At 38.3% G+C, this 23,752-nt stretch overlaps 1 protein-coding gene across 4 annotated transcripts; it reads right to left on the bottom strand.

Moving 5' to 3' along the window:
- Nucleotides 1-304: 304 nt before the first annotated feature.
- MGST1 (microsomal glutathione S-transferase 1) lies at nucleotides 305-22,407 on the bottom strand. 4 transcript variants are annotated; one of them, XM_068561200.1, is made up of 4 exons: nucleotides 22,255-22,407; nucleotides 15,683-15,830; nucleotides 13,388-13,482; nucleotides 305-888 (listed from the first exon to the last, which is right to left on the bottom strand). In XM_068561200.1, exons 2-4 carry the CDS (start codon nucleotides 15,806-15,808, stop codon nucleotides 642-644), a joined length of 468 nt encoding a protein of 155 aa, XP_068417301.1. In that variant the 5' UTR covers nucleotides 15,809-15,830; nucleotides 22,255-22,407; the 3' UTR covers nucleotides 305-641. The 4 variants fall into 4 exon arrangements, with proteins under 4 accessions (XP_068417301.1, XP_068417300.1, XP_068417302.1 ...); XM_068561199.1 differs by lacking the exon at nucleotides 22,255-22,407 and adding an exon at nucleotides 21,770-21,838; XM_068561201.1 differs by lacking the exon at nucleotides 22,255-22,407 and adding an exon at nucleotides 18,058-18,135.
- Nucleotides 22,408-23,752: the final 1,345 nt, after the last annotated feature.

Here is a 23,752-nt window from a genome sequence, read left to right as displayed (position 1 = left end):
TGTGGGAATGGTATGGTTATTTGGAGACTGCTTTGTACACAGGAGATACATGTTGAAGTATTTAGGAGTGAAGTATCTTGCATGATACAGTATCTGCAGCTTACTTTCAATTGTTCAGAAAAAACATTGAGTGATAGAGCTAAAGCAAATATGGGGAAATGTTTACAACCGGTAAATCTAGGTGAAAGACATATAGAAGTTCATTGTACTACTTTTCTACTTTTCTGTAGGTTTGAAACTTTTGAAAATACGTTGGGAAAAATAAAACCAAATGAAATCGTTCTTTAAATTCTTTATTTCATATGCCGATTTCAGCAATACTGAAATACAAGTTTAACATACATGTACTTACTCTTTCTAAAGATTTAAAATATGAAATGTTGAATAATGTTACAAATTACAATCAAAATTTAAAACAAAGTACTTTAAGAATAAGACAAAAGAGCTAAAAATTATGTTAAATTTCTAGTGCAAATATTAAAAAAGAATAAAGGATATTGGTGACATTAATATTCAGACTAGGTTTTCCCTATCTTAATTTCTCTGCTCCTTTCCCACTTAAAACCTTAAAAAGTATTTGTTATAAATTGGAAGTACAGAATTGTTAGAAAATCACTGGATGATGAGTTGTATGATTCTCTTTACAGGTACAACCTACTTCTCAGCAATCTGTAAGCCATTGACAGTGTAACTCCATATCCAAGGAAAAAAGCCAAAGCGCGATTTGGCTGGGGAAGGGGTATCAAATATGCAATTGTGTGGTAGATTCGTGCTCCAACAAAGAGTCTGAAGTGCAGGATGGCAGTAGAGAGATCTGGACCACTCAAGGAATACAGAAGGCCAATACCAAGAAATGGCACAATATTTTCGAGGTCATTCAAGTGGGCTCTGTGGAAAAAGATGACTTGTAAAACACAAATTTCAAAATCAGCAGAAATATATTCATTTTCCCCTCTCTTCTGAAACTAAATAGAAGTGTTAATGGATCTTAAACATGCAAAGTAAGATTCATTTTATTTCTCTCAAATTCCCTTGCTTCCTTACACACTTGACTCTTATTTAGAATGCCTCGTTATCTTGTTTCTTTTATTTGTAGTGTATCTCAACATACAACAGAGAAGGCTTGTTGCACTTTCAAGACTATCAAAACTGCATCTATATAAAACTCACTCTATTTTTATACATATAAAATACTTTTTCTTCTAAGGTCCACACAACAGCAATTCAAGATTCTTCTTATGAAAACTCTTCTTCCCAAAAGAAGAAAACCCTTTTGGTTATGACCTTTCTTAAGACTCCTCCCTCACTTGTGCTAGTCTGCAAAATGGTTACTGAGACCACCCTTGCCCATTCACCCAATCCACTAGGTTGCCAAGAATCAATTTACTAATTTAGTATCAAGAAATTCATGCTCTCCACATCCATATAACAGAATACATAACTAGTCTTTCAAACATGGGGAAAAATTTAGCCAACCTATCCTAAAATTGCAAAAGGAATTAGTTAGTAGTGATGGAGCAAAGTGCAAAGTATACACAAAATTGATAGACAATAAAGAGAAAGACATATTTCCTTGATTGGAATTTCATACCACAGCTATAAGAAAACAGAAAGCATGGCTTAGACACAAGTTTTCCTCCAATTCATGGCACCTCTGGCTAGGATTGTGAATACAAGGCACATCTATTATTGACTTGACATTTTTTTAAACTGCTTAATCTTCAAAAATCTGGTACCCCTGTTCAAGTCTCCAGAGTTAAAAACTGCTTAAGAATCTAGACTAGAAATTGAGATTTTGATAGAGCTTATCAGCTATCGATACATATTTCAAAATGAAAAATATTTGTTTTATGTTACTCTCTTTTCTTTTAGCAAAAAATGTAACTATTACATATTGCCTGCTCAATGATCACCATTCTCCTCCCTTCCTTTCCTTTCTCCTGTTTCCTGTAGATTATCCTTTCTCATCACCTTTTTGACAAAGATGACAACATAAAGGTATGAAGAATGTGACAGTAACCTAGGTAAGTAACAGTTTTGAAAGATTTAAATAAACAACTGCCTGTTCCTGAATAAAAGCCAAGACAGAAAGGTATGGGAGTTCTTGTCCCTTCTCTTTCATGGAACAACCCAAGGGTTACTGAGAGTGAGGTGGGCAAGAAAGGACAGGAATACTATTTTCTACTAAAGAAGAGCCCGCTTCACCAATTACACCAAGGGTATTTGTTTGGGTCCTTTGAACTCTCCTGCTGGACCACAGATATATCTTCACCTCCCATCTTGGCCATGTTACTTTTCTCCTTCACAACATTCTAAAAGGACAGACATTTTAAAGTTGGGAAAGAACCTATAATGGTGAGACCCTGTGGAAATGTGTTTACTTCTAAGCCTGTATTAAGCAATTGGCAAATAGAAGAGAAGAAAGTCAAAGACAATAAGGGGTAAAGAGCTCCAGTGGAGGGAGAGGGAAGGAAGTTCAAAGGCAGGGCTTCCTTGGACCTTACTGGCCCCTCCATTTTTTTCTGGCTTCCCTCTCTCTCTTTATCTTATTTCTCTCTTCAATTCTCTTTCCCTGTCCTTGGCCCTCGAAATGGTCTCAGAGATAGCACTCCTTATTGTCCTAGTAAGGCCTGTTTTCAATGGAGCCTCACACTCTATGTTAATTTATGCTATTTTATATGCTCTTCTTTTTTAGACCCTGAGCCAGGCACATGCTTACCCAACTCTCCCAGTCAGCTCCTGCTGTAGTTCAGTATCACCCTTCCACCATGACCCTTTCTCTGCTCAAACAACAGAACTCATCCTAGAGGGGCAGCTTCCTTCGTTTTCATGTCATTCCTAGACAGCTACCAAAATCTAGTAACTGGTGGACATCCATCTTTATGTGTGACCACCTTCTACCGGGGTCTATTTCCCCCTCTCCGTCATCCTGTGTTCCTGTTTCCTTTCTCCTTCAGGCAGATGCTCCTTGGGGCAAGCTTGCTCTGGGCTGACCTTCCCATCAGCCCTGCTCTGTGCTTATGATGCACCAGTCACACCTTCCTAGTCAGATCAGAACCACTCGGATCTCAGCATCGCCCTGACCTAGACCAGACTTGTAGACATCTTTGAGAATTATCAGGGGATGGCCAACTACAAAAGGAGCTTCACACCAGACTTGCTGACTCCCTTCTCTTACCCAAAGTTCTTCATGCTCAGCATACAGCAGCAGTATGTCCAAATTCCCACAAAGAAATTTTCCCAAATTGACGTGATCTCTCCTCTCCTTCTCCTCAAGTCCTAACATTCTTCAGCTTCTTCCTTTATGAAATATTCCTAAATACCCTAGGAACTAATACCCTGTACCTCACGACTTAACATCTAATGGGAGACTGCTTTATATCATTCTCTAAGTACTACATGAATGTTGGTCTTATTTGTAGGGGAAAAGTTATAAACCCCCTCAAGGGCAGGAACCCAGTCTTAAAGCTATTTTATAGCACTCCAGTAAAAGAAGTGACAGTGAGACACACACAGTAATCTCTCAATAAATGCTTCCTTCATGCATTGGGGCCAGAAGGGAAGTCATCTGGCTCAAATCCTAGCCCAGGCTCCAGTTCCTTGAAGAATCCCCAGCGAGTATCACCTGGACTCCACTGAACAGTTTCAGTGAAGGGGTATTCTCTACCTTTGAACATAGCCTATTCTGAACATCTCTCCTCTTCCTAAGTACCACCCCCCTTTTCCTCTTTTGAATGCTACCCTGTACTTCTCCAGCTGCCCTGATTACTGTACAACTTTCTTTTTACCTTGTTGTAGGGAACACATTTGGTCTTGAATTATTTCTACAACGAGATGGGATAGGATTAAATAAATGCATAATGTAAAAGGTTTTCTAATCATCACTGATTTCTGTCTGCCCAGAATATAAATAACTAACTTTAGGCTACTTATCTTGACATTTCTACACATATTACTTTATATTTTTAATTAAGTGTTCCATATGTGTAGAATGTATTAATTTTCTCACTACTGCATACCTGAAAGCATAATTTTCACTTCCTTTGTAGCCAAATTCTGTCCCTGTCACTGAAATATGCTAATAGAAATAACGTGATAATTGCATGTGGAAGTAATGAAAAAGAAAAATTCTAGGTTAAAAATGGAAAGTGGAGATTCTGGAAACTCTTTCTCTGAAAAGTATCTCCAAAAGAGATTTGTTAGTAGGAAATTTTTTGATGGGACTGATCCGATCTCAAAAACATACACCTGGAAACTGGATGCCTTGTCTTTCCTGGACACTCTCTTTCTTGCTGCACTGAAAAGCCAGTGTCTGATCGCCAGGAGGCGCTGGACACACAGTGGCTGCACCTCCTCAAGGACACTGACTCCTTTCATAGCTAAGGTCAATCATTCTCACTAAATTTTATTTGTTGTTCACAACCTGATGAGAAGATCAGCTTAGATAATGGCTTTCTCCTTTAGAAATACAATCCCATGGGCAAGGAGAGACAGAAGTAGGGGCTGGGAAGGGAGAGTGGGGAGGAATCTAAAAATTCCCAAATAAAATATCTGTTGCTAAGTTTTCATAGGTGAGACTTACTTTGATCTTCCTTTCAAACTTACTAATGCTACTAAAGGTCTAATTGTTGTCACTTTCAAGTTCTGGGCAATTTTATGAGCATAGGGTCATGATTAGCATCATGTATTTGATTACCTTCCCTAAAAGGGATGCACGAAAAGGATGAGACAAAGCTTTAAACTGCTTACTTTCTCTTTAGTGGTTTTGATAACTCCACAAAGCTTTATTCACCTTTTCTAATTTTTATTCTTTTTCATCATAACACATATAATTTTCCTCTGATACTGTTTGAAATTTTCACATTGATTCTTTGAGAGATTCCTGAGACTATTTTCGATCCATATTCTTGACACAATCCATTTTAAAACTGGCCACTTTAATCAGTAGGACTGCTGAATTAACAAATATATAACTAAGTGAAGCAAAAGTTAAAATCTTATTCTAACTATCTAGCATAGACTTCCTCTTAGAAAAAGCCATTCTTGCTTGATAAATAATTTGAGATTAAACTTTTGCATAAATAAAAAAAATAAATTTCGGTACTGGAGGAGCAGAGAGGTACATGGGGTAAAAGAATAGCCTGCACAATGGTGTAATGCTGACCATTCTGTGAGGTGAGGAGGGCACAATGCAACTTCCCCAGGGAGAGGATGCTGAAGGACAGAGCACTGTAACATACAACTTGAAATGTTTGTGTTGCCATACTGTAAACTCTGCACCTTGATTTAGTCAGGGCTATTTTTATCACATTTTTAACTTGATTTGTTGAGAGAGTTGAGGAAAGAACCAAGTTTACATCAGCCTAACAAAATGCAGAGTATGGAAACATGCACAAATGCAGGATTGCAGACTGAGTTAATCTTGAGACTATATACCATAAGGGAATCTGCAGAAATCTTGGGAGGGGCTTTAGACTTTCCAGGAAGTCAAAAGTGATGATGCAAATATGATCTAGATTCCAAAGGGATTTGATGCTGCAGCAGATACGTGAATTACAGAAGTAAAATTTTTTCTTTCAGTCCCCATTTCATTACCTATTTATACTCACCAAATTGAAGAAGTGTAGTCAAATATATTCATGATGTTTCATATCTTAACTATTCATCACAAAACTAAATATCTAAATGTTTAAGTATGGCTATGAAAACTCTTCACTGCTTCTTTAATTTTATATAATTTTGCTTATCCCGTGAAATGTGTGTAGAATTGTACTACAGTTTAGATGAGCATTAGAAAATACTAAATGAAGACGGTACATAACTTTAATGTTTCACATGTTAGAAAAAGGTAACTAATGGATTGGGAATGGAATCTCAATATAAAAAATTTTGTGGTGGGGAGAAGGTCGGCCAAGATGGTGACATAGGGGGCTCCTGAACTCCCCTCTTTCCACAGATACACCAAATGGACAGTTACACATGGAGCAATTACCTCTGAAAGAAATCCAGAAACTAGCTGAGCAACTTCTACCCACTGAGAGAATGAGAAAATACCCACATCGAAATGGATAAGGAAAGGCTGAGAAAATCTTGCTATAAACCCCACCCCCAGAACAGCACCATACAGTCGGAAGGGAATTCTCAACTCCCAGCTTCTCCCTGAGGAGAAAAGGGTTTAGACCTCATATTTAGTGCCCCAACCTTTAAGACTTTCACCCAAGAGCAGGCCCCCACCAAAACACCTAACTCTGTAAGTCAGTGAGGATTGCATTTTGGAGACCCAAAGGACTATAGCAAACAAAAGCAAAGTTGTTAACAGGTGCATGAGACTTGTTGTAGCTATTCCCCCAGGACTCAGCACAGAGGGAACAGGCAAAAATGCCCACCTCCCAGTCTTTCCCAGATAGAGATCCACCTGCATACTTTAAAAACTGCTACCTAAAGGTCAAGCTTCCAGTTAGCCTGCATCTAAGGTCTGGCTTTGATCCTTCCTAGGAAAGCCAGTAGACACCTCCTCCATCTTCTCCTTCTAGCCCAAAACAAGTTGCCAGTATCTCCCCAGAAGGAGCTTATACACATCTGCACCTCAGCTTTTATGGCTTCAGCCCAAGTGATGGGTCTCTGGATCACCTGGCTCTGACAGCCAATAGTGCTACCATTCACAAGTCCCACAGGAATATAGCAAACAAAGAAGCAGTTCTCAACAAGCACAAGCACTTGCCACAGCTACCCCCACCCCCAAGGCTCAGTGAAGAGGGAGCAGGCAAAAATGTCCATCTTCCACTCTTTCCCTAAAAGGCATTCATCTGTATACTTTAAAGCTACTGCTGAGGGTCAGGCTTCTAATTCAGTATGCATCTAGGGGCTGGCTATAATCCTCCTCAGAGACTGGAGAAGCCAGAAGACACATCCCTCACCTTCTCCCTCTAGCCCACTCCAAGTTGCCAGTATCTCCTTGGAAGGAGCTTGTATGCACTTCTGGCACCCCAACTTTTGCAGCTACTACAGAAGGGACAGGCTCCTGGATTGCCTGGCTCTGTTAACCAATGGGGCTTGCATTCATGACTTCCACAGGACTATAGCAAACAAGGAAGCAGTTTCTTAATAGGTACAAGAGCTCTCCCCACAGCTATACACCTGAGCCCAGGAAAAATGCCCAAATCCCAGTTTCTCTCTGGAAGGGGCTTAACTACCTACTTTCCCAGCTGTTGTTTGAGAGTCCAGCTTCCAATCAGCTTGCAGCTAGCTGCTGACTGTGATCCTCCCCTTTGGAACACTTGAAAAGTCTTGGCACACACTCAAAAACTGGGAGCCAGTAGAAACAAAGAAGGCAGCTTGGACAATCACAAAGGTTTGAGAGACAACCAGGAGCTCAAGCTAATTGACAAGGTTCATCTCCCACATGAGACCACTCTGTCAAGACTGGGAGTGGTGGTTGTTTTATCTAATGCACAGAAACCAACACAGAGAATAAAGAAAAATAAAGAAACAGAGAAATATGTTCCAAACAAAAGAACAAGATAAATCTACAGAAACAGATCTTACTGAAACAGAGATAAGTGATTTACCTGATGGAAATAATGGTCATAAGACGCTCATCAAGGTCAGGAGAGCAATGCATGAGCAAAGTGAGAATTTCAACAGAAATAGAAAATAGTTTTAAAGTAACAAACAGAAATCACAGAGCTGAAGAATATGACTGAATTAAAAAATTCAATAAAGGAGGTCACAACAGATTAGATCAAGCAGAAGAAAGGTTCAGCAAACTTGAAGACAGTGCAGCGGAATTCATCCATCAGAGAAACAAAAAGAAAAAATAATGAAAAAGGGTGACAATCGCTTAAGGAACTTATGGAAAACCCTCAAAAAGACCAATATATGCATTATAGAGGTACCAGAAGTATGAGACTGAAAAGGGGGCAGAAACTTATCCAAAGAAGTAATGGCTGAAAATGTTCCTAATCTGAAGAAAGAAATAGACATTCAGCTACAAAAACCTCAGAAAGTACCAAAACAGATGAATCCAAAGAGACCCACACCAAGACACATTATAATTAACTTATCAAAAGTTAAAGACAAGGAGAGAAGCTTAAAGGCAGCAAGAGAAAAAAGCAACTTGTTTCATACAAGGGAACCCACGTAAGATTATCAGATTTTTTTATCAGAAATTTTGCAAGCCAGAGAGAGTGGGATGATACATTCACAGTTCTGTAAGAAAAAACTACCAACTAAGAATACACTACCCAACAAAGCTGTCCTTCAGAATAGAAGGAGAGATAGAGTTTTCCAGACAAACAAAAGCTAAAGGAGTTTATCACCACTAGACCAACCCTATAAAAAAGTGTTCAAGTTCTTCAAGTTGAAACTGAAGGACACTAAAGAGGAAAACATGAAAGTACAAAATTCACTTGTAAAAGTAAACATATAGTTAAAGTCAAAATACTCTAATATAACGGTGGTGGTTAAATCACCTATAACTCTAGTATAAAGATTAAAAGACAAAAGTATTAAAAATAACTGTAACTACAATAATTTGTCAGTGGATACACAAAATAACAAGATGAAAATTGTGACATCAAAAACATAAAATGTGGAGGGAGGAGTGTAAAAATGTAGAGCATTTGTATGCATTCAAAGCTAAGTTGTTATCAACTTAAAATAGACTATTATAAACACAAGATGTTTTATGTAAGACTCAGGGTGACCACAAAGTAAAAACTTACAGTAGATACACAAAAGATAAAGAGAAAGCAATCAAAGCTTACCATTAGAGAAAATCATCAAATCACAAAGGAAGAGAGAAACAAAGGAACAAAGGCATTCCAAAACAACCAGAAAAAAATTAACAAAATGGCAATAAGTACATAGCTATCTGTAATTACTTTAAATGAAAATGGGCTAAATTGTCCAATCAAAAGACACAGAATGATTGAATAGATAAAAATAAAACAAGACCTAACAACATGTTGCCTATAAAGAGACTAATTTCAGCTTTAAGGACACACATACACTCAAAGTGAAGGGATGGGAAAAGACACTCCATGCAAACGGAAGCCATAAGAAAGCTAAGTAGCTATACTTATATCAGGCAAAACAGACTTTAAGCCTAAGACTGTGACAAGAGACAAACAAGGTCATTATATAATGATAAAGTGGGTCAATTCATCAAGGGGATATAACACTGGTAAATGTTTATGCACCCAACATAGGACACCTAAATATATAAAGCAAATATTAACAGATCTGAAGGAGAAAGAACAATGCCATAATTGTAGAGGACTTCAATATCCCAATTTCAACAGTGGATAGACCATCCAGAAAGAAAATCAATAAGGGAACATTGAACTTAAACTATACTTTAGATCAGATGGACCTAAAAAGACATTTACAGAACTTTACATCCAAAAGCCACAGAATACACATTCTTCCCAAGAACACATGGAACATTATCCAGGACAGATCATATGTTAGGCCAAAAAGCAAGCCTTAATAAATTTAAGAAGTGGGAAATCATATCAAGCATCTATTCCAACCACAACAGTATGATACTAAAGATCAACTACAAAAAGAAGAAAAAAGAAAAAACCTGGAAAATTCACAAATGTGAAGATTAAACAACATGCTACTAAACAACCAAGGGGTCAAAGAAAAAATCAAGAGAAATCAAAAAATGTCTTGAGACAAAGACAGAAACAGAATATGCCAAAATTCATGGAATGCAGCAAAAGCAGTTCTAAAAGGGAAGCTTATACAAGTGATAAATACCTACATTAAGAAAAAAGAAAGATCTCAAATAAACAACCTAACTTTACACCTCAAGAAGCTAAAAAAAGAAAAGCAAACTAAGCCCAAAATTAGTAAAAGGAAAGAAATAACAAAGATCAGAGTAGAAATAAATGAAATAGACTAAAAAGACAGTAAAAAGATCAAAGAAACTAAGAGCTGATTTTTTTGAAAAGATAAAATAAACGAACCTTTAGCAAGACTTACCAAGAAAAAAAGGGAGAGGACTCAAATAAATAAAATTAGAATTAAAAAAGAAGCCATTCAAACTGATACCACAGAAGTACAAAGGGTCAAAATAGACTCATGAACAATTATACACCAACAAATTGGACAACCTAGAAGAAATGGTTACATTCTTAGTAAAATACAAACTACCAAGACTGAATCATGAGGAAATAGAAAATCTGGACAGACCAATTACTAGTAGGAAGATTGAATCAGTAATTACAGACCTCCCAACAAAGAAATCCAGGACCAGACAGCTTCACTGGTGAATTCTACCAAACACCCTAAGAAGAATTAAAACCAATCCTTCTCAAACTCTTCCAAAAAATAAAAGAGGAGGGAACATTTACAAACTCATTTTATAAATCCAGCATTACCCTGATATCCAAGTCAGATAAGGACACTACAAGAAAAGAAAATTACAGGCCCACAACAAACTTGTTGTAGATGGAATGTACTTCAATGTAATAAAGGCTATATATGACAAGTCCACAGCTAACATGGTACTCAATGGTGAAAAGCCAAAAATTTTTCCTCTAAGATCAGGAACAAGACAAGGATGCCCACCCTCATCACTTTTATTCAACATAGTACTGGAAATCCTAGTCAGAGCAATTAATCAAGAAAAAGAAATAGTCATCCAAATCAGAAAGAAAGAAGTAAAACTGCCTCTATTTGTAGATGATATGATATTATATCAAAAATACTCACCTAATTCCACCAAAAACTGTTAGAAGTAATAAATGAATTCAGTATAGATAGTCTCAGGATATGAAATCAATATACAAAAATATTATGTTGGAGAATATCAAAGCCAAATTCTTGCTCAAATTTCAATAAAACTACAATGAAAAAAATCAGTTGCATTTCTATACACTAACAATGAACTATCAGAAAGAGAAACTTAAAACAATTCCATTTAAAATAGCAGCAAAAAGAATAAAATACTTAGGAATTAATTTAACCAGAGGTGAAAGACCTATACACTGAAAACTGTAAGACACTGATGAAAGAAATAAAAGACGTAAATAAATGAAAAGATATTCTCTGCTCATAGATTGGAAGAATTAATATTAATATTGCTAAAATGCCCACACTACCCAAAGCAATCTACAGATTTATTGTACTCCCTCTCAAAATCCCAGTGGCATTTTTAGAGAACTTTTTTAAAATTCCAAAATTTGTGTGAAACCACAAATGACCCTGAATATCCAAAGCAATCTTGAGAAATAAAAACAAAGCTGGAGGCATCATACTTCCTGATTTCAAACTACATTTAAAAACTATAGTAATCCGGGCAGTATTGTATTGGCATAAAAGCAGACACATCGATCAAAGGAACAGAATAGAGAGTCCAGAAATAAACCCATACATATGTAGTCAATTAATTTTTTACAAAGGAGCCAAGAATATACAATAAGGAAGGACAGCCTCTGCAATAAATTGTGCCAGGAAAACTACATTTCCACAAGCAAAAGAATGAAACTGGACCCTATCTTACACCATACACAAAAATCAACTCAAAATGGATTAAAGACTTGAACGTAAGACCTGAAACCATAAAACTTCTACAAGGAAAAGATAGTCAGTAAGCTCTTTGACATTGGCCTTAGCAATGATTTTTTAGATTTGACACCAAAAGCAAAGACAACAAAAGCAAAAACAAACAAATGACACTACATCAAATCAAAAAGCTTCTGCTCAGCAAAAGAAACCATCAACAAAATTGAAAGGCAACTTATGGAATGGGAGAAAATATTTGCAAACCACATATCTGATAAGGGCTTATATTCAAAATATATAAGGAACTCATACAATTCCATAGCCCAAAACAAATAAACAAGCAAGTAAAAATAACCCAATTAAAAAAAGAGACCCAATTAGCCATTTTTCCAAAGAAGACATCCAGCTGGCCAAGAGGTACATGAAAGGTGGTCAACATCACCAATCATCCTAAATCAAAATGAGTTATCACATTATACCTGTTAGGATGGCTACTGTGAAAAGGACAAGAGATAGAAAATGCTTGCCAGGATATGGAGAAAAGGGAACTCTTCCACACTGTTGTTGGGAATGTAAACTGGTACAACCACTATGGAAAACAGTATGGAAGGTCCTCAAACAATTAAAAAGAGAACTACCATTATCCCAAAGAGATGTCTGCACTCCCACATTCATTGCAGCATTATTCACAACAGCCAAGACATGGAAACAACCTAACAATACACACACACACACACACACACACAATGGAATATTATTCAGCCTTAAAAAAAAAAAAAGGAAATCCTGTCATTTGGATGAAACTGGAGGGCATTAGGCTAAATGAAATAATTAAGACAGAGAAAGACAAATATTATATGGTATTACTTATACACGGAATCTACCAAAAGGAAAAAAAATCAAACTCATAGAAACAGAAAGTAGTGGCAGCCAGGGCGCTAGGGGTTGGGAGAAATATGGAGAGGTTGATAAAAAGGTACGAACCGTCAGTCATAAGATGAACAAGGTCTGAGGATCTAAAGTATAACATGCTGACTATAGTTGATAACACTGTATTGTGTTATTGTATAACTGAAAGTTGCTATAGGAGTAGAAATGAAATGTTCTCACCAAAAAAGAGAGGAGGGGAGATGAAATATGTGAGGTGATGGATGTGTTAATGAACTCAATAGAGGGAATCCTTTCACAACATATACATATATCAAATGACATTGTACACTTCAAACATCTTACAATTTTATTTGTCAGTAATACCTCTGTAAAGATGAAAAAGAGTTTGCAATTTACATGACTTTATGACAAGGATTAAGAAATATACTCCAGAACTAGAATTCAATGTGCTTTTAAAATAAGTATATTCATGGTATTATTAGGAAACTGTGTAGATGGTATCTTGGCTTACTGCTTTTCATTGTTCATTGCATTCTCAGTATATTAAACATAATATCGACAAAGAAGAGAGAGAGATTGGAAAGGGAGAGATTTCCCAAGTTCATATTTTGAATCTTATGCGAAAATACCTAGTTCTTCAACCTTTTACACAAGCTGACAGTTTCACCTCTGGAGAAAGATGACAAAAACTGCAAGAATCTACCACCCTCATTTCACCTCCTACCTGTCATTACTTTTGATAAATCCCTACACAGAACAAAGTCATTAACCCCAACAAAGTGCACAGAAAAGCTAAACTGGAAATATGTGCAATCACAGTGATAGCTGGAGACATCTAGATCGCTAATTTTCTATAATTATATGGACTAGGTAAAATGATTGACTTTTCTTCCTTCTTTCTTCTAGACCCCAACATCCTCACTTAACTCTGGTACCAAAATTCTTTGATCAAGTAAATCATTTCAGGAGACAGTGGGTTCACCTTCGTACACGTTCCACTCTGTCATCTGTCCGAAGATACTTCTTGGCATTCTCTCCTTTGCCAAAGCCTGCGCAGTCTTCTGGGTTGGCAAAAACCTATTCCAAATAATGAGGAAAAAACCTATTTCAAATGCCAAGTAACATGGGGGTAACTCTATCTGATAAGTTATTTACATTTTAATGGAAGGAAATACAGGCATCCAAGTTGGCCATTATGAAAAAAAAAATGGGAGCAATATATCAAACCCACGGGTAGCAGAAAGCATCTCTTCTTAAAATCTGAATTTTTATTAACAGTGTAAAAAAAAATTTTAAGAGAAGCATAAATAAGAACGTAAATAAAAACCAATGTATAAAAATAGCGAAAAGGAAGCAAAAATGGGAAAAAAGAGCATAATTCTAAGTCCTCATTGACTATTACGGTGAACTGGCATTTTTTTACAGTAATGTTGATGCACTTGCCCTCAAGAGTATTGATATTTCTAACTGGTTGGCTCATATGAAAGTCATAAGTTTACTTGCCAAGGATATCAGAGAACAGGCATGCAGCATAAAAGAGTGAGGGGCAGGAAAAGTATTTTGTACTTTGTTAAGATATGTGTGCCTCTTTTCTTTTTCTGAATTAACTAGAAGTTTGTGTTGAACAATACAGTGAAATATAAGAAGTTGAATCGCATTCCTATAAACACCAAGTACATGTTCTAGGGCATATTTCATGTATTCCTTCCTGCCATTATTATGATGTTTGAAATGATTTCCCCATTCCCTGAAACTTGAAACATGCATTTAAAAATATTTAAGTATGTCCCAGTATTTAATAATATATAATAAAGAAAAACACGAACTCTAAAATTAGCCTTAGTTTAAGCTGAGGAACCTCATAAATATTATAATATTTTTCTTAATATGACATGAGCATTTATTGCAGGTAAAGATGTTGAGGAGAACTGATGGGCAGCAGTGTGATACAGTATCAGCTCTTGAGGTCAGATCTGTCTGTCTTGTTCTTAAATAATTGCCTGGCACACAGTGGATGTTCAATAAATATATTTTGAATAAGTAAATAAAGGTATGACAACGTAAAGTGCATGAGATTTTCATTGAAACCAATCTGAATTTGAATCTCAGCCTCACCCTTTATTGGTGTGTAACCTTGGGAAAGCTATTTAATCTCTCTGACTTGTATTTCCTCATCTATAAAATGGGAACAGTAATGCTCATCTCACATGATAATGCTAACAATTATGTAAAATGCTTCCATGATCTGACACACACACAGAGTGTCATGGCTCCTAACATATGTCACAGGCTCTCCACAAATTGGAATTCCCTTCTCCTTTTAAGACAAGCAACATTTCTGCTATCCTTGGTGCCATGAGATTTCTAGAGGACAGTGTGGCTCTGGTGGTAGCAGCCACTTCATAGACTGCAGCTCTAACACCTTGCCCCATTAGAGAGTTAAACATGTGGGTATGTGCCCCCATTAAAATGCAAATATCCTTGGGAAGAAATGACGCCTCAAGACAGTAATGAGGAAATACCTTAGGGAGCACTGTGACTTCTAGATAAAAGCAAGGCTCTGGAGGACAAAAACTCAGGACAGGGACTAAAAGAGAAACGATGGTTTCCAGAAAGAAGCGGCTGAATAGGCACAGGGACCACACCAATGAAAAAGCATTTAATTTTGTCAACGTAGCTTTGCTTTACCGCCATCACTGTTGTCATAAACCCTGCCTGAGTATAGGTTATGTGTTTCAAAAACTTTCTACCACCTTCCCCAAGCCTCCAGTTTTAAAAAAAATAATTCTTATCATGACGGGTAGAAATATGATCCACTTAAGAATTCATAACCACACAAAATTCAAATGCCTTATCCCAATCATAAGAGGTTCTGCTGATAATAAGAACTTTAATTCTGTCCCCAAAGGCATATCCTTGACCTGTAACAGAGCTGAAAACACCAGTTCACTGTCTAGAAAATGACTATTTTCTAAACTCTAGTAGGCAAAATTAACTTCAAAATCACAAAAAGTTTCCTTGAAAACTTTGATACTCCAGAAATCTCATATGCTAAGTGGCATGACAAAAGGTAAAAGCTACAATGAAAAAACTATTTACTAGTTTCTAGGAAAAAGCACCCATTCCATAAATATATCAGGACCACCTGTACCAAATGATTGCATACTTCATTTGCAGTATTAGACAATATGCCACTGGGCTTTACAAAAACTAATTTAAGACAATTGCCTTCCAGAATCTCAACTCTTAAAAGAAAATATTGCCTCCAATGTCTTACCTTTCTTGTCAATCTATAGAATGCGGTTGCAGTGCTCATAAACATCATTTTTGAAAGAACAATCGTTGTGTAGGAGGCAAAGGCCATGAATACTTCATTGTCCATTAGCTGCGTGAGCTCGACCATTTTTTCAATTTTGGTCTGGAATCTTAAAAAAATTTTAGACAAGATGGGATAAAGCAGACAGAAACACCCCAAATAACTTGACGGTCACTTGATGCGCTTATACTGCAGCATTAACCACACTGTTCTTAAAGATATCTTGGGTTATTTGAAGAAGAAATAATCAGTTAGGTTTTTTTTAATTCCAAAATGAATACTATTATGGTTTTGTCTAGTTCTATACCATTAAGCTTGAAGACATCAAACAAGTACTGAGTGAAAATGAAAATGCAGGGGGTATTACAAGCAAAAATAAACAGGCGAACTGCTCTAAAGATAGAAATAAAATCATATTTTTGCATCAAGATGAGCCACAAGTTGGACACACACAAAAACAGAATCCATGGGTCTCTTCAGAAACATCAAACTATGTCCATAGTATTTAGTATCATTAATGTTTGATTAGAAATGCTTAAGTTCTAACATATGTCCTCCTTTACAAACCCAATTTAACAGCCTTTTGTCCTTTCAGTCGTATTCAAGATCTCGGACTCCAGGATTCTAATTCCAGTCACACCATTTTGCTATTAACCTTGGTTGAGAGACTTAGCCTCTGTGAAACTGAATTTCTTCATTTATAAGATAGGAATAGTAATACCTCCTAACTTAGTGGGTTGTTGTCAGGATTTAATTGAGATAGCATGTGGAACATACCTAGCACAGTGCCTGGCCCACGAAAACCCTCAATAAAGTTTACGATCTCCTGATCACGATCATCGCCGTCATCAAGACCATGGTCATCATTCACATCAACACAAGTGAAGAGAGTGAGGCAGGATAATGGAAACATAAAATAACAAGGCTTGCAAATGCAAGGTGAAAAATTGGCATTTATGATGCTTTTGTAGAAGGCACAAGGGGAGGCGGATTAACTTTACGTAAGTCTTCAGGTCACTTCACATTCCATATTTACTTCCACCTAAAAGCGGTCAGGAGTAAACTGAAGGTAACTCCCTGAGTCTGGTGTCGGAAGTATAACCGGGAAAGTGCTCAGGAAGGAGACAGAGGCACACACGGGTGATGATGAAGTCCAAGCAGGTAGAAACTTAGGGTAAAGCTGAAATTCCGCACTATCTGAGAGTCATTCTTTTTAACCTCCTCTGTTCTATTATCAGCCCCACTACCTACATCTTCTATGTCTTCTACATAAACAAATATCTTTTCTCATACCCAAGCTTGAACGCTATTTTACAGGCTTAGCATGGAGTGTTGTCTCTTGTAGACACATCTGTTCCTGCCTTTAAAACTCAACCCCTGCACGCAACCTAGAGTGATCATTCTGACCAATCTATCCATCTACCAATAATCTGTAAACCTATATATCTTTCTATACTCTGCTACCAGTCATGAAGTTGTCTGTATGTTACTGTTGAATGGGACATAAATCACATATATAATACAAATATATTTAATTTTATAAGACTTGGCTACACAACCAATTATACCATGTACTTTACGTGCATTACCTTACATAATTTTCATAACCATAAAATTATCATTCTCATAAGTATATCTATTCTACAGATGAATGAAATGGAAATTTGAGATACTTAGCAGCCATGCTGGGACACAAACCCAGGTCTCTGACCTCACATCTTGTATACCAACCACACTGCACTGTCTCCTTCAAGAGACTGCAAACTGCTTAATTCTGATTCAACTAACATTGACTGAGTGCCTACCCTGCAGCTGGCAGTGCTGGCACCCCCTTCCATCTGTTATCTTCCTTCCTCTTCCAATTATGCTACAAGTTAAGCATTACTCCCATTTTGCAAATAAAAAACCCAAAGCTTCCTAAGCAACCCCTATTTTAAAAGGTAGGCTAAAAATATACTCCTTGGATTCAGACAAATAGAAATGTACAGTTGACCCCTGAACAACATGGGTTTGTACTGTGTGGGTCCACTTATATTTGGATTTTTTCAATACTAAATAGCAGCATGCTAAACAATTAGCAGCTGGTTGAATCTGCAGATGCAGAACCATGGATACAGAGGAACCGAGTAAAAGGAGGGGGCGACTATAAGTCATAAGTGGATTTTCGACTGTGTGGAAGGCTGGCCCCCCAACCCCCGCATTGTTCAAGGGTCAACCGTATTTAGTTTAAATACACACACACACACACAGAGTAGCAAATTAACCCACCTCCAACAGTCAGCAGTCTTAAAAGCAAGTATGTTAGATAGATTCTGCCAACTAAAAATAACACTCACCATCTGATTCTACAAGCATGAAGTCACTAGCCAATGCAGTCGCTGACCTTTAACACACCCTGAAAGGAGTTCAGGGCAGATCAGGAATGAGGCACTGTGTGCTCTGGGAAAAAGTGGCAGAAGAGGCCTTCAGAGAGTTAGATATTTTCAGGAGAAATTTTTATGAGCCCAATTTTTTGCAACTTCTCATAACTAGAAAAGCACTAACATCATTAATGGAGACATCCGTTCCTCATAACCAGCAGCAAACTTCTACTAAGATGTGTGTTTGATTGCACATACCCCCTTCACCGAAATCATATATATACTGATACCCACACCTCTTCAGAGCAGTTCCTCAAGAGCTACAATCCTCAGAAAGCCCCAACTAAAGCTGAACGCCCAGCTCTCACGTTATGTGTTTTTTTCAGTTGACGTTTCTCAGTGCAAAATAATACTTTTAGCAACATTTAATGTATCTGCTCTTGCTCTAGTATGGCAGGGGTGGGGGAGTCATGAATAAACTGCACTCTCCTTCAGCATGCAGGTAGAGTAATTTATGCCTTAATTAGGAATCCCTAAGTCCTATGCCTCTGGACAGAGATATGAAGAAACACAGCAGAGGTGTTAGTTTTTTTTTAATTTAAGAAAAGTTTATCAAGTAGCAAATGCTGCTATTCAACCATAATTTTAAAAGTCAAACAGTGTCTGTACGTCCCCACCAATGTTCTCAGAATGAAGTGTATTTAGCAATGTTCTCAGAATGAAGTGTATTTAGCAACCAGAGGATGGTTTTCTCTCAGTGAAAATGGGTATTGAAAGAATAGAGAAAAAGTAGAAGACTTCCAGAACTGTTGGTGGGAAAAGAACACAAAGACCTGAGCAGTTGGAGGCAAAGGTCAGTGGCAGACTTTTTCTCTAAATGTGAACAACACACAAAGTGTACTTTACACAGAGTTTCTCAATCACCAAAATGTGCCTTAGCTCCTCAAGTCTGTGGCTTTGGGAGCAGGCCAATACTGAGCTTCTGGTATCACACACTGTGGGTCCACAAATCGCCTCTCAGGATCAACATGGTCCACTCCCAGCACATCTGAGGGTGGGGTAAGGAGAGTTAAAGATAAGGCACTAAGAAATAGGAGTCATTTATAGCACAAAATTAGGTGGTGCTGATCTAGACTTTCTTTTTTGAAGCTAATTTGTCAGTAAGTTGCCTTGAACCTGCATCATGCCTGGGCACTGCACTCCAAAAATAGTTACTGGAAACTTTGTACATGAAAGGTCACCAGGAGGGAGGATAGCAGTATAGTAGTAATAATACTTCAGAGGGTAAAGTGTTCAGTGATTTGAGTAGTCTAGGAACGCAGTAGAAATAATCTAAGGAAAGTAAGCAGAGCAAAACATGAAACTTGGTGATGAGTTATAGAAAATAAATGATTCCAACGATGTATTCTATTTGGACAGTGTATTGTTCCTTTTATTGTCCAGCATTGGTTGGCACAGTGGAGAATATCTCTACCTATATCGCCAGAGATGCGGGCTCAGTCCCCTAATGTGGAGGTGATGCCTTTACAAAGGACAAAGTGCTGCCTGTCGAGCTCACACAGACTGTGCAACTAGACTGTGGTCCAGGTGGATGCAACTCTGCCACTTACCCACTGCGATTAATTTACCTTACCTGTAAAAATGAGGTTAATAATACTTCCTACCTCACAGGACTCTTGTGAGCCTTAAGTGAATAAAGTATAAAGTGCTTAGAAGGGCAGTGGGACCCAGTAAGTGCTATACAAGTATTTGGTAAATAAATAAGTGCTGTTCTAGGCACTGAGGATACAATTTTAGAGTTTTCAAAAGCCATCACATTATCTCACGTGAGAATTTGGAGAACTCTAAGGTACTCAGAGCAAATATTTGTCTCTACCTTTAACATATAAGGAAACTGAGGCCCAGAGAGGTAGAATGAGTAATTGACCCAAATTCACAGTGGAGGGCGCAAGACTGGAACCCAGTTTTCTCAAGTGTTGAACTTGTGGGTTATCTACCATCAAGGCTAAACATTCTAGATTTCCCTGGCCTTCTGGGGGCTTCTTTCTGTCAAATCCCCTTCCTGTCTTGTCCCCCGCGCCCCACAGAATCCCACCCCTGCTCCCTTAGTATCTATCACAGTTGAGTGATAGATGCTACCAACTGAGAAATATTCCTCTTTTCTTTATAGGCTCTTAGCCAAAAAGAGCAAAGTTCTCTTATCTACAGCAGCCTTTCTACATCAATATTGTGCAACACACAGTATGTGAGCACACAATTCCCATGGCCATGACTGTGCAATTTTAGACTTTTTAAAGCAACAGAACAGTACCCATGAGACAAAGAAAAAAGATAATTCAGTGGTCTCATTGCTGTTTATGAGTTCTAGAATTTACTGAATAGACTGAGGTGACTGCAGACAAGGCCTCCAAGTTTCAGGGCCCAGGTGTTGGGAGGAAAATGCTTCTGGCTCTCGGGGGGGAGGTGGGGGGAGGCCATTACCAGGGGCCTATGCTGACCTTTTCTGGACTCAGCGTTTAAGAAACTCCACTCTCAAACAAACCCTCAGAAAAACTGTCCTTGTCTGCCACAGAGAGTAATATTCAAATTTGGACCGACTTGCCATTTTTCAAGATGAACAAAGATGGTCAACACACATAGGCCTCTTATTTTGGAAAGAGCAGAAGACAGTAAAACTCAATACCAGCCTAACTCCCAGGGGATGCAAAAGGTGTGTCTAGTTTTCACAGCAGGCTAGGGATCTGAGAACACTGGGCTAGACTGGGTTAAAGCCTGTTAGCTGGAGACCTGGAGAAGTTTCCAAGGCCATTCAACAATGTTTGATTACAGCCCAATTGGCACATTCTTGGAGAGTAAACAGGCAGAGGAGAAAGGAGAAAATAAATGTGGTGCCCGGACTACTAAGAGGCCTTGGGACTATTTCAAAGGAAGCAGGGAGATGAAATCTGCATGCACCCTGGTCCCCACCACCCCAATCCAGCAATAGCAGTAATAGCTGAGGCCTGAACTCCCAAAGAAGGCTTCCTTTCTCCTTTACTCCTTCCACATGGCTTTCACCTCCAGACTGGGGGGCTGAGAATCCTCCCAGGGTTCCAGTGAGCAGACTCTAACAATCTCCAATTCATCTAACAGGGTCTAATTCATGTCCTCCTCCACTTTGTTAATTATTATTATTTTTTAACTTGCTAATGTTTCTGCGGCTTATCAAAGCAAACCAAGAGAAGCAAGTCCTGTCTTTCAGGAGGTACAAAGGCCAGTTTGTCCTTGAACTCAGAGCCGCTGCAGGATTTTACACCCTTAGGATGAACAGAAGTTGCTTAAACTGCAGCCACTTTCTAGATTACTATTACTTGCACGTACTTTTTATTCCCCAAAAGTTCAAGGGGGCCCTTTCAAAGTGGATGCTACCTTGGTCTGAGAATACAAAGTGGGTCAATCATCACTTAAACACAAAAAGACTTATTCTCTCAAGTTTTAGTCCTGGAGCTTGACAATTTACCTGCAAGGGGGACAGGAATGAAACTCCCTTTTAAAAGTGATGGATTGAAAAGCAAACACATAGCAGCTACATGGAACAAAGACGCTTCAGGTCGGCAGAGACCCTCAAGCCTACACCTGCCACCCCGGTCCCCTTCCCGCCGCCTCCCTCTCCTTACCCGCTGCTTACACACCCCTCCCGGGCACGTACTGTGAATCCGAGCAGGAGAAAGACCGCGACCTGGTCCCAGAGGCGGGTCGCGCAGGCGCTCGGTGACTTTCATTGCGAGGGCGGGCGGGTGGGAGGCAGGCGCCACGCCCCTTCTGGTTAATTTCCTCGGAACTTGCTCTCGGGCGCCGAAAGCACGACTTCCACCCTCGCCAAGGCCCTCCCCTAAGTCGCCTGATTTTTCTCCCACCGGAGTAACCCCTGCCCACCGGTTCTCCTCTCTGAACCCTTCTTTTTGGCGCCGGCGGAAAGTCTCCTCCCGAAAGGCCATTTCCCCTCTGCAGCGCCTCGGGACGTTAGCGATTGTACTGGAACTCTTCAAGTTTGGGCGTGGGAAAGGAGGGAAAGGAGGCCGACTTTTATGTAGCCGCAAACATGTTTAAAAGATCCCAATTTTGAAAGCTTTAGAGAATATTCAGATCTCGGGGGCTGGGGGGACGCTGATTAGAAGTCATTGATAAAATTACCTTCTGTTGAACTTCTCTTTCCCTGCTCTGGCGGCAAGGCTTCCTCGGAAGGCTGGCACTGACACAATGTAACATTTGGTGAAGGTCACCTATAGTCTTGCAGTCTTCCAAATCCGTGATCCTAGACAATTTGCTTCCTCATTCTGTCCCCTCCTGTTCAGAGTCCAAAATGGAACTGGAAGAGCTTAAACTGGATCATTACAGTTCATTACACAATTCATTACACAATCAGTTTAGCATGGTTTTTTTGCAGGGACTTTCAGGAGAGTTAGGGTTAGAAGGCGTAGTTATTCTAACACCAATATCTAGGTTAAGGATATTTCCAAGTTTCCTAGTACCCACAACAGTATTTATGGATCTAACTTCCATGGCTTTATCTAAACATGTTTAAGGATTTATGCTTTCCATCTACGTTACTTCTCACTTGGTCATACTTCTCACCCATTTACCACCCGCTATGTGTGGTGTACTTCCTTTTTTTTTTTTTTTTTTTTGTCCTAATTTTACCTCCTTTAGACTTTAAAGGGTGCCTCCAGGACTAGCTAAGATTTGATGGACAAATCCATATTCTACCAAAAAAGGATGTAAGATTTACCAGTTTGCTCTAGGAAACGGCAATTAATCACAGGCCTGAGAACAGTTTCTATAGAAGCGTATCAGTAGCAGTATCGGAAAATCTAGCATCAGCAGACGTTAGTGCTTCGTTTTCATGGTCCGTGTCTTTTGAAAACTACATATATTTATTCTCCTATCTTGGTAATGTACACTGGAACCTGGCTGTGACACTGACTGGAATAGGGCAGAATGTGAGATAATTCTGAATTCCTGCCAAGAGTTTTTAGTACTACAAGTATTTAAAAGACTCTCTTCATTTATTATGAGGTAATACAGCTCTAATCTTGTGGATAAGTTTACAGAAAAAGGTACAGAGAGCTATTATTTAAATAATTGATATACAGAATTCCAGTTGAGCGGTTCTAACAGGTTTTTGAAAAGAAAGGAGCACCAGATTCATCTGATGCTCTAATTATAAAATGACTTCAAACTATTAATCAATCAATGAACAAATACTGGATTCCTGCTCTCAATAAACCACGTACAATTATTGCCTGTCTGTTATATATATGAAACTGTCTTTGGCACAATAATCAGCACTTGCCTATAATGAATGAATTTAGTAGACAGTTATGATGTGAATGCAAGGCACTTGGTTTGATGCTAAAATCCGAAACTAAGATAAATAACATCAAATAATTGTGCTCAAGGAGTTTACAATCAAGTAGACACAAAAGCCGAAAAAAAGAAGTTGCCACTAAACTTAAGGATGAAAAGATTTCAATTTAGCAATGAGAATGATAATTGGGGTATGATCTAGAGCAGTAACAGGAAAAAGGTTGTGAAAAAATTTAGATTTCTGCTCACCTTTGTTATATGCTCTTAGATGAGTAAGGAAGAGAAAGAGTTATTTTTCAGCTTGTTTTAGTTTGGGTAAAGGTAA

The sequence above is a fragment of the Eschrichtius robustus genome, chromosome 13, assembly GCF_028021215.1.
Source record: "Eschrichtius robustus isolate mEscRob2 chromosome 13, mEscRob2.pri, whole genome shotgun sequence".
NCBI lineage: Eukaryota > Metazoa > Chordata > Mammalia > Artiodactyla > Eschrichtiidae > Eschrichtius > Eschrichtius robustus.
The sequence above is the reverse complement of the archived record's forward strand: the minus strand, read 5'-3'. Positions and strand labels throughout refer to the sequence as shown.

What these genes read in the sequence shown, in the direction of transcription:
- MGST1 (XM_068561200.1), bottom strand. Translation starts at nt 15,808, where the DNA reads ATGGTCGAGCTCACGCAGCTAATGGACAATGAAGTATTCATGGCCTTT. An exon ending in TCTATAGATTGACAAGAAAG is followed by an intron (nt 13,483 to 15,682) that starts GTAAGACATTGG and finishes TATTTGGAATAG; the next exon opens with GTTTTTGCCAACCCAGAAGA. An exon ending in AGAGTGGAACGTGTACGAAG is followed by an intron (nt 889 to 13,387) that starts GTGAACCCACTG and finishes CTTTTTCCACAG; the next exon opens with AGCCCACTTGAATGACCTCG.